At 44.6% G+C, this 10,498-nt stretch overlaps 1 protein-coding gene across 1 annotated transcript; it reads left to right on the forward strand.

Moving 5' to 3' along the window:
• The first annotated feature begins 1,112 nt into the window (after nucleotides 1–1,112).
• Nucleotides 1,113–7,118, forward strand: insig2 (insulin induced gene 2). Its single transcript, XM_042002245.1, has 7 exons — nucleotides 1,113–1,256; nucleotides 2,098–2,306; nucleotides 4,234–4,406; nucleotides 4,479–4,603; nucleotides 5,764–5,930; nucleotides 6,054–6,153; nucleotides 6,265–7,118. Exons 2-7 carry the CDS (start codon nucleotides 2,185–2,187, stop codon nucleotides 6,304–6,306), a joined length of 729 nt encoding a protein of 242 aa, XP_041858179.1. The 5' UTR covers nucleotides 1,113–1,256; nucleotides 2,098–2,184; the 3' UTR covers nucleotides 6,307–7,118.
• The last annotated feature ends 3,380 nt before the right edge of the window (nucleotides 7,119–10,498 follow it).

Below are 10,498 nucleotides of genomic sequence, written 5' to 3' on the forward strand. Positions count from 1 at the left end.
CACCAACAAATCCACTTTATTAACACCAACAAATCCACTAGATAAACTTTATTAACACCAACAAATCCACTTTATAAACTTTATTAACACCAACAAATCCACTAGATGAACTTTATTAACACCAACAAATCCACTAGATAAACTTTATTAACACCAACAAATCCACTTTATTAACACCAACAAATCCTTTTTATTAACACCAACAAATCCTCTTTATTAACACCAACAAATCCACTTCATTAACACCAACAAATCCACTTTATAAACTTTATTAACACCAACAAATCCACTAGATGAACTTCATTAACACCAACAAATCCACTTCATAAACTTTATTAACACCAACAAATCCACTTTATTAACACCAACAAATCCTTTTTATTAACACCAACAAACCCTTTTTATTAACACCAACAAATCCACTTTATAAACTTTATTAACACCAACAAATCCACTTTTTAAACTTTATTAACACCAACAAATCCACTTTATTAACATCAACAAATCCACTTCATAAACTTTATTAACACCAACAAATCCACTTCATTAACATCAACAAATCCACTTCATAAACTTTATTAACACCAACAAATCCACTTCATTAACATCAACAAATCCACTTCATAAACTTTATTAACACCAACAAATCCACTTCATTAACATCAACAAATCCACTTATAAATAAACACAATCAAACATATAAATCATAATAAACATATTTCAAGTTGTACAGAAATATTTTGTACAGAAATATTTTAAGTTTACAACCCACCTCAAATTACAACCATCTTCTCTTTTGACATACAGTTTCAGGATATTTTTTAAAAAGAATAGGAAGTTTCAAGGAAAAATATGTAGATAGTTTATCTGGAAAACTTTCAAATTAGATGAGTTAAAGTTGATAAATGAGTGCAGGAGGTCCTGAGAAAAATCAGCTGTCTGACAGTCGATGCTGAGATGGTCTGGAACAATTTTAGTTCGAGATTCTTTATCTGTTAAGACTTACAGAGACTATATTTTATGAGTTATATATATATTTTTTTTTTCATACTCTTTTAATGTATACGTCAGCTTTGTGTAACGCGGTTACGTCATGACTTTAGACGCTGATTGGTTGCCTACTGATCCGGAAGTAGCCACAGTAGATAGCCGGCTAGGAAAAAACTGTTCGCTGCTTCTTTACTCGCACGGTGAGCTTCTGGAAACGTCTTTAGAAATGTAGAGCTGGGTTGGAGGAAGGTGTGTGTCCATGTAAGGTAGGACTTATCTCTGACTCTGGCAACTTTCATTTTAGATTTAGCCGAACACGCTGCCCTGTTTAATCTGTCTTTATCCAAACTAACGTTCAGCTAGCTTAGCATAGACGTTAGCATAGTAACTTCTGCTCAGTGTTGTTGTTTGAGGTCTTTCTTCCTTTCTTTAACTTGTATTTGTCGGTATCAAAATGGTTGATAAACAGGTAACTTTTACATGATTAAGGTCATAATCTCGAGTAAACAATAATCTAGTGAAGCTGTGTGGAGTAGTCCTGGCTGTTTTGATGTGGACATGTACACGGTCATGTCGTGGCGTCCTTTCTAGGTTTTCATGGCGTATCGCGACGGAGACTGCTGATTTACGACACTTGGCCTCGGCTCCAACAGGGTCAGTGCAGGTCAGGGTCACCGATGTACGCTGGTGAGGCAAGAGAGAAACCACGGAAACGCAATTGTGTGGTGTAACATGAATAAATAAATGATCATTACTTGGAGTACGAGTAGGTTGTAATGAGGGCAGGAGTCATGAACTGGACTATGTCCTGGATTATGTAAACATGTACAGTGTAACTCATGAAATAGTGTATTGTGTGGTTAGAAATTAAGTAATTGGAACATTTTTGTGGTTGTAAACGTCTCATTACAGTTTGTTGGCTGTTGAATTGTAACAAACAGATGGTCTTTAAGTTGGGCAGGTCACCATGGCAACACAATGCTGAACATGCCACCTGATCCAATTCACAGTTTTTTAATAAATTGTGCATGAAAAGCTACGTCATATCCCAGACTGCTCTCCCGACGTCGGTCCAGACTTCAGATATAAATGATTGCTTGTTTGCAGGTTTGGTATGTCAGCGGAGGTTCCCCGCTCTGCACTGTGGAAGAACAAGACAAGACCTTCCTGTATCTTGAAGACTTTGCCATTCGAATGTCCCAAACATTGACAGCCATGAGCAGCAGTGTGGCAGGAGGCGGCAGGCAGCAGCGGACGGTGGTGGGCGAGACCCGGTGGCGCTCTCAGGGACCTTACATCTCAGTCATCACCAACAGGTGAGCCTGTAGATCACAGGAGTCCTCCAGGGGCTGGATTGTTGGGTCCATTTGGCATCATACCACACTGCTTTGGAGAGCAGAGTTTCTCATAAAGGACAAACTGGAGTTTGATTATAAACACACCACGGCATGAAGAGTATGTGTGTGTGAAGCACATGAAAAGTTCTCTGTAGAACCTGGAGCAGGTGAAAAAGGTGTGAAACAGGAAATAAAAGATGACTATCTGGAGGTTTATGAAACATCCCATTAACTGCCACCATCTATAGTAAAAATGACTCCAGCTTTTCAGTGTTTCTGTTTCTTATCCGTTTATAGCACCTCCTGGTTTCCACGATGTGGAGAACAGACGCAATCGTGGAGTTTAATAAAAATACTGGAGTGGTTTATATAAGAGATAATTCTTCTTTCTTTTCTCCTGTGAGTTAGTATCTGGTCGTTGTTGTGCTAATTTTGTTATGTCTTTTTGATTTGGTTATTATTTAAGAACTCTTAATGACTAGCAGCTCTGTTTTTCAGTAAAAGCCGTAGGAAACTTTGTTGTCTGGTGTTAGGTTGGATTGAAGGTCGTTGCTTCTGTCTGGTGTTTTTGTCTCCGCTTTCTTTCCCTTTTGCTTCTTTTTACTGTCTTCCTTCGTTTTCTGTCCCCTCCGGTCAGGTCCAGCAAGATTACATAGATTCTGTGATTCAAAGTAAATAAATAAATAAATGAATCAGATTATCAAGAGGAGCCTTACCCATAGGCCTCCCCTTGGCAGAGCAAATTTGTTCAGCACGATACAACAACCAGATTATCATTTTGCTGCTATGAAAAAAAAACCCCAATGGAACGGTTTGTAACACGTATGAGGCGGTATTTGGTCATATGAGGGCGTGACCTGCGTTTGCTGTTGCATTTAAAAGCAGGATTTCTGTCTGATTTCCAGCCGAGTGAAGACACATTTTGTCCCACATGGTTGGAGTTTGATCGTGTGTGTGTGTGTGTGTGTGTGTGTGTGTGTGTGTGTGTGTGTGTGTGTGTGTGTGTGTGTGTGTGTGCAAACAGAAGCTTTAGGGAGCCTCTTATAGGTTTGCTGTTGGGGACAAAGACCTTCATTTCTGGAGGTGTGTCCTGTGGTCTGATGGAACTAAGGTGGAAATGTTGAACTGAAACTGGATTAACGTGTGTTTTACGTGTAGTTCCTCATATTTCAACGGACAAGTCAGATAAGGAGCAGAGAAACAGTTAAATAAAGCAAATTCTTTATGTAAATTATTATTTATTTTTTACTATTTTCGATTTTATACGATTAATATGTGACTTACATGTTATATTTTCATCAGCCCAAAACTGTTTTTCTCTTCCTCTCAGTCCATTTCCTGCTACTCCCAATGAAATTTCACTGTTTGTACCTCTGTCACTAAATGCCATTAAAATTGGTTTTATCTAGAATAATTAACAATAAGCCACTGTTTGATTTTTCCCAGTCCTTTCTGGACCACCTCTTTCACATGCTTGGCATGGCAGGGAGTAAAAGCTTGGACACAAATGTGTTTCCAGTTGACCCTGAACATACCACCAAGTAGTTATAAAGTGGCTTCGGGACAACAAGAGGCCATCACAACGCTCTGCTGTCAGTCACAGAGGACATTTACAGATCAGGAAAGGCGTGTGGGAGCGAGGCGGCCTACAGACTGACCCAGTTGCACCAGTGCAGTCTGGATGATGGGACCAGATGTCCAGTTAACTATTGGTAGAAGCTTGTAGCCACAAACCCAGAACATTTGACCCGAGTCAGACAGTTTAAAGGGAAATATTAAAGAATCATGGAGAGTAATAAAATACCCCCACCCCTCTCTCATCTTTCCCCGAGTAACAGTCCCACGTGTAACAGGCCAGTTGCATGTGGGACTGTTCCGGCTTACTCCTGTTTGCTCCGTGTTCCAGGACCACCAACCTGCTGATCCGAGGGGCCTTGCTGTTCTCTGTGGGGGTCTTCCTGGCTCTGGTGCTGAACTTGCTTCAGGTGCAGAGAAATGTCACCCTCTTCCCCCCAGATGTCATCAGCAGCATCTTCTCGTCGGCCTGGTGGGTGCCCCCCTGCTGCGGGACGGCCTCAGGTGAGTGCAGACGGTTGGTCTCAGCCAAGCGTTTCCTGTCCTCCACCTGACCGTCTTCTCTCCCTCCTGTAGCCATGATCGGACTGCTGTACCCCTGCATCGACCGGCAGCTTGGAGAACCACACAAGTTCAAGCGGGAATGGTCCAGCGTGATGCGCTGCGTGGCCGTGTTCGTGGGCATCAACCACGCCAGTGCAGTATCCTTCACTCAGACTCTGAAACCGGTCTGTTTGGGCTTGGTTCTAAACCAGGAGGTTACTGGGAAGATGAAGGTCAGCTCTGTGGGGGCAGAGTAACGTGATGTAAGGACCTGCTTCTGTTCTCCTTCACTGATGTGGAAAATAGACTAGTTCTTGGCTGGAACCGGTTCTAACACCAGTCCTGAGTAGTGAAGTCACAGTTATAGATTTACTTGGTTTGTTTATTGTCAAAGAAATGAAGAAATTAGCAGAATTATTCTCTTATTTCCCAGAACTGGAAGTGTGTAGCTCCACTAGTCTTTGTCCTCCACAATCACACCTGGCTCGTTTTTCTAGAAGCAAAGACAACAGGATGATGTAATCCGGTAGAAAAACTCCCATGAAACTTTCCCATGAAACACACATGTTGTTACCTTCCTGATCTGATCACACGTGATCCCACATGGAAGGTCATGGGATCCTTATGGTGAATTAATCCTAACATTTAATATTGCAATTAATTGTGAGATGAAGTAATGGTGAGATCCTTCACCCTGACCCAGAACTCGGGTCTACCAGGACTGGATGTACTCCAGCAGCGAGTTGGGATCAGTTGAGTGTTTCTCTGCAGGAACAGCTGATCTTTCAGGGTCCAGACACACCGAGGAGCTTCCAGGGTTTCTAAGGACTGTGGGGGTAAAGCACTCATCTGGTCCGTCATTGACCCGATTGCTGTACGAGTACCTAAATCCTTCATCCTGAAAACTCCTCATGGATCTGAATAGCTGATCAGAGAATTCTGTCCCTCCCTCATAGAAACGATGAAAGAAAGTCAGATGTATTTATTCCATTTTCCTCTGATCTATTTTCCGGTCCGAGGCAGCAGGTTCATGGAGGAAACCCAGACCTGTTTCTCCACAGTGAGGGTCTTGGTTCCTTCTGGGGAATGCAGGTCAGGTCAGAAGGCATCTGTAGTCCCACCAATGGGTTCTGGGTCTGAAACGTGTTTTTCACTTCATGTAACTCAGAAACCAGGAAGTTATGAGGGTCAGGGCTAATTCTAGATCTAAGCTGGTTCTAGCTAAGTACTGGTTTGGTTTTCTAGTCTCTTTAGAACACTAGAACTGGGTCTTTTTAAACATGCTGTGGATCTGGAACCTTGACCCGGCCCCTATCAGAAAGTGGACTTTGCTAACAACGTCCAGCTGTCTCTGACCCTGGCGGCCCTGTCCATCGGTCTGTGGTGGACCTTCGACCGCTCCCGCAGCGGCTTCGGCCTGGGAGTCAGCATCGCCCTGCTGGCCACGCTGACCACCCAGGTCCTGGTTTACAACGGAGTCTTTCAGTAAGCCCCCTCACACACATCACCAGAAAGGAGACGGGGTGGAGGTCTATGTTAAACCACTAGATGTCAGTATAACCTCCAGCTGGGCCTTTAAACTATGATGTCATGGTCTCTCCTGTCCAGGTATACGTCGCCAGACTTCCTCTACATTCGCTCCTGGCTTCCCTGCATCTTCTTTGCTGGAGTTATCACCATGGGAAACATCGGCCGGCAGCTTGCCTTGGTAAGAAGTTCAGCCGGTTTTCTCCTGAGTTTCAGGCTGAGGCCGTTTCTCTAAGGTGGGGTGTAATGACCTGCAGAGGTGTAACTGCTGTCCTGATGCCCTGCTTTTCAGTACGAGTACAAGTTTCTTCAGGACAAGAGCCATCAGGACTGAGGACTGCAAACCAACGTCGCCCACCGTACGGAGCCGACCCTGCTTCAGCCAGTCAGCTCATGCCAAACAAGCTGTGAGCTCCTGAAGATGAAGACAGTATTGTTGCTGAGCTGAGGTGGACGGTGATGCCGGAGCGTTTATTCCCTCTGGTCCAGTTCGTCTCCACTGATTAGCAGCGGAGCAAATCCCTCCTCAGATCAGATCACAGGCTTGAAACCTTTTGTGCCAAAACGTCACCTGATACCAGCTCTTATGTCACATCCTTCAAGTATCAGAGGAGACTTCCAGGACCAGGATCTGTGGACCAGACACCAAATACCAAAACTAGCTCATGTGAAATGTTGAAGTGTTTTTTTTTTTTAATAAATATCTGAGGTTGGTGTTGTGAATGAGTCTGCCGGCACATAACCGGCAGGTCCAAGGACTCGCGCTGAAAAGCAGCTATTTGGGACAGGAAGGAGAAGCCAGTCATCATTTCAGGAAAACCAACGGTAGTTCAGTCAGCTGCAGGGAAATGCCTTTGCTGAGCGACGGGGCGTGTTCCTCTGGTGGTGCTGGCTGCACGAGGCTGGCAGGGAGACCGTGGCGTGTCTGGACCTGACCTGCTGAGTGTTTTCCCGGGTGAAGGAGGACTAACCTCTGCAGTGTGTCGCTTTGAGGAAAGTAAGGATAAAAACAGTGTTTCTCCTCCTGATAGCTCAGAACACTCTAAACGTTTGAACTGAAATGTTTTTTTCCTCATGACGAACTAAAGATCACACCATGAACTGTGTGGAATAATATTTGTATTGAATAAAACATGGAGTGTGTAATAAAAACTGATTCCTGTTTATCTGATGCAACATTAACAGCAGATGGATGCAAGCAACAGGCCTGAAAGGAACCAGTTTCTCTCTTTTGTTTGGTAGGCTGGAAGTCCAGCTGCAGTTTGATGGTCACACACCAGATCAGTGGATTTACTGGCAGTGTTAAAGTCTTAATGCAGTTTATTTGTACATCACATTTCATTTACAGGACAATTCAAAATGCTTTACAGAAAAGAAAAACATTACAGATATTAAGAAATAGTAAAAGGCAGCAACACAGCAAGAATCACAATAAAATCATAAATTACATTAAAATAAAAGCAAGATGAGTTAAAAGTTAACATGCAGATTTCATGCATAGACATGAGAAAAGTGTTTTAACCTGGATTTAAAAATTTCTTCATTTGGTGAAAGTTTAATCTCCACTGACAGTTTGTTCCATTTGTTTGCAGCATAACAGCTAAATGCTGCTTCTCCATGTTTAGTCTGGACTCTGGTCTGGTCTCTGGTCTGGACTAGTTGACCAGAGTCTTTGGATCTCAGAGTTTTGCTAGGTTTGTATTCTCTGAACATATCACAGATGTATTCTGGGCCTAAACCATTCTGGGATGTAAACGAACTGCAAACCAGTGTAAAGATGTTAAAACTGGTGTGATGTGTTCTCTTAGTCCTGGTTAAAAGTCCAGCAGCAGCATTTTAGAATAGAATAGAATAGAACAGAATAGAAATACTTTATTAATCCCTTCGGAGAGCCCTCGGGGAAATTTGGGTACCAGTAGCAATACAACACCAACAGTAAAGCAGGACAAGCACAAGACACAATATATACAGGTACAAAGCAAATAGAGGCAAATAGAATGCAATAAATATAACAATAATAACAATAAGATAAGTTAAATAAAACAATATAAACAAGCATTGCACACAGTAGAGGTGGTACAGATTCCCAGTTCACTATTGCACGTATAAGTTATTGAAACTGTTTGTATGGGTTATTGTGCATGTGTTTTATCAGGCGGACTGCACACCTCCCTCTCCCCCCTCCCTCTCCCCCCTCCTTCTCCCCCTCCTGCCTAATGCAGAGTTGTACAGTTTGATGGCTCGGGGGACAAAGGAGTCTCTGAGCCGGTTGGTCCTACTCTTGGGGAGGAGCAGCCTGTTACTGGTCAGGCTTCTCTGTGCACTGATGACAGTGTGCAGAGGGTGACTGGCATCATTCACAATAGCCAGTAGTTTTTTTAGTGTTCTCCTCTCTGCCACTGTCACCAGGGAGTCCAGCTTCATGCCAACCACAGAGCCCGCCCACCTGATGACTTTTTCCAGCCTGTTAGCACACCTTTTTGTCATGTTATCCCCCCAGCAGACAACAGCATAAAAAAGCGTACTAGCTACCACAGACTGATAGAACATCCACAGGAGTTTCCTGCAGATGTTAAAAGATCTCAGTCTTCGCAGGAAGTACAGACGGCTTTGGCCCTTCCTGTACAGGTGAGCTGTACAGCATGTCCAGTCCAGCTTGTTATCCAGCCACAACCCGAGGTACCTGTAGTTGTCTACAATCTCCACCTTGTCGTCCCTGATGGTCACTGGACGTGGCTGTGGGCTGGACTTCCTGAAGTCAATAACCAGCTCCTTAGCCTTTGAGGTGTTAAGCTGGAGATGGTTCATCTGACTCCAGGAGACAAAGTCACTGACCAGATTCCTGTACTCGTCCTCTCCATCATCCCTGATACACCCCACGATGGCTGTGTCATCTGCAAACTTCTGGATGTGACACAGCTCTGAGTTGTAACAGAAGTCTGAGGTGTAGAGTGTGAAGAGGAGGGGGGCCAGCACCGTCCCCTGGGGTGCTCCTGTGCTGCTAATAACAGTGTCAGATGTGATGTCCTTTAGCCTGACGTACTGCGGTCTCTCTGTGAGGTAGTTACCAATCCAGGACACCAAGCAGGGGTCCACCTGCATCTCCCTCAGTCTGTCCAGCAGCATCAGGGGCTGGATTGTGTTGAAGGCACTTGAAAAATCCAAGAAGAGGATCCTCACTGTGCCCCTCCCCTTATCCAGATGAACTTGGACACGGTGTAGGAGGTAGAGAATAGCATCCTCCACACCCACACCTGCGCGATAGGCAAACTGTAGGGGGTCCTGGGCCTGTTGCACTTGGGGCTTGAGGAGATTGAGGATGAGCCGCTCCATCGTCTTCATCAGCTGGGATGTAAGTGCCACCGGTCTGTAATCGTTCAGCTCACCAGGACGTTTTTTCTTTGGAACTGGAACAATACAGGATGTTTTCCACAGGGTAGGCACTTTCCCCAGCTGTAGACTGTGGTTGAAGACATGCTGGAGTGGTTCCCCCAGTTCATCAGCACAGGTCCTAAGCAGATGAGGAGGCACTCTGTCGGGGCCAGCTGCTTTCCATGGTTGGAGCTTCCTCAGTTCTCCCCTCACCTGTTCTGCTGTTATGTGTGGAGGGTGTTGAGGTGGGGGGAGGGGTAAAGGTTGACAGGGGGGCTGCACAGGGGATGAAGTCAGGGAGGACATGCACTGCAGTGGGGGAGGGGGGATCGTGGGCTGGTCAAAGCGGTTAAAGAAGATGTTCAGCCTGTTTGCTTCTTCCACTGCCCCCCCCCCCCCCCCCGCTGTTATGGCCTTTGATCTGAAGCCTGTGATGGTGTTGACACCATCCCAGACCTCCTTCATACGGCTCTCACTCAGTTTTTCCTCCACCTTCCTTCTGTAGGCTTTATTGCAGATAGATAGATAAAATCAGATTAAATAAATAGATATTTAAGAAAAATGTAAACATATAGACAAATAGAAAATAAACACAATATATACAAGGGAAGCCCTAAAAACAAACAAATAAATGACAGAGTTAAACACACAGACTACATACTGTAGAGTCATGATGAGGGACTGATGGGTCACGAGTCTCATTGGTCCGATAAATGAATAGACAGCGACTCCTCCTGCAGCCCTATTCCCGGAACGCACGGTCTGGATTGGTGGGTGTGTTTAGGTAAAAGCAGAGATGATGATCAGCTCTCACACATGGAGGAGTTATTGATCAGGGTTATTGTGAAAGAAAGGAATGATTCCTGAACCCCTACATGAAGTAGAGGTGCAGCGTCTGGTAGAGACAGAGCTCCGCCTGCCTCCAGTTTACTGTGTGGTGGATGTGAGGAATCGTCCATAATGGAGGTCAGTTTGTTCAGAGACCTCCTGTCTCTGTCTGCAGTGTCTTTCCAGCCTTATGGATCAGTTTATTGATCCTGCTGCATCCCTGGAGCTGATGCTGCCCCCCCAACTCACCACGGCATACATGATGGCGCTGGCCACCACAGACTGGAAGAACACCCCCAGCAGTTTGCTGCAGACATTAAAGGATC

The sequence above is a fragment of the Melanotaenia boesemani genome, chromosome 12 (genome assembly GCF_017639745.1).
Source record: "Melanotaenia boesemani isolate fMelBoe1 chromosome 12, fMelBoe1.pri, whole genome shotgun sequence".
In the NCBI taxonomy this organism is placed as follows: domain Eukaryota; kingdom Metazoa; phylum Chordata; class Actinopteri; order Atheriniformes; family Melanotaeniidae; genus Melanotaenia; species Melanotaenia boesemani.

Bases quoted from the DNA above. Each gene is read 5' to 3' on its own strand.
- insig2 (XM_042002245.1), top strand. From the start codon at position 2,185: ATGTCCCAAACATTGACAGCCATGAGCAGCAGTGTGGCAGGAGGCGGC. The intron at 2,307-4,233 runs GTGAGCCTGTAG...TCCGTGTTCCAG, and splicing joins ATCTCAGTCATCACCAACAG to GACCACCAACCTGCTGATCC. The intron at 6,154-6,264 runs GTAAGAAGTTCA...CCTGCTTTTCAG, and splicing joins TCGGCCGGCAGCTTGCCTTG to TACGAGTACAAGTTTCTTCA.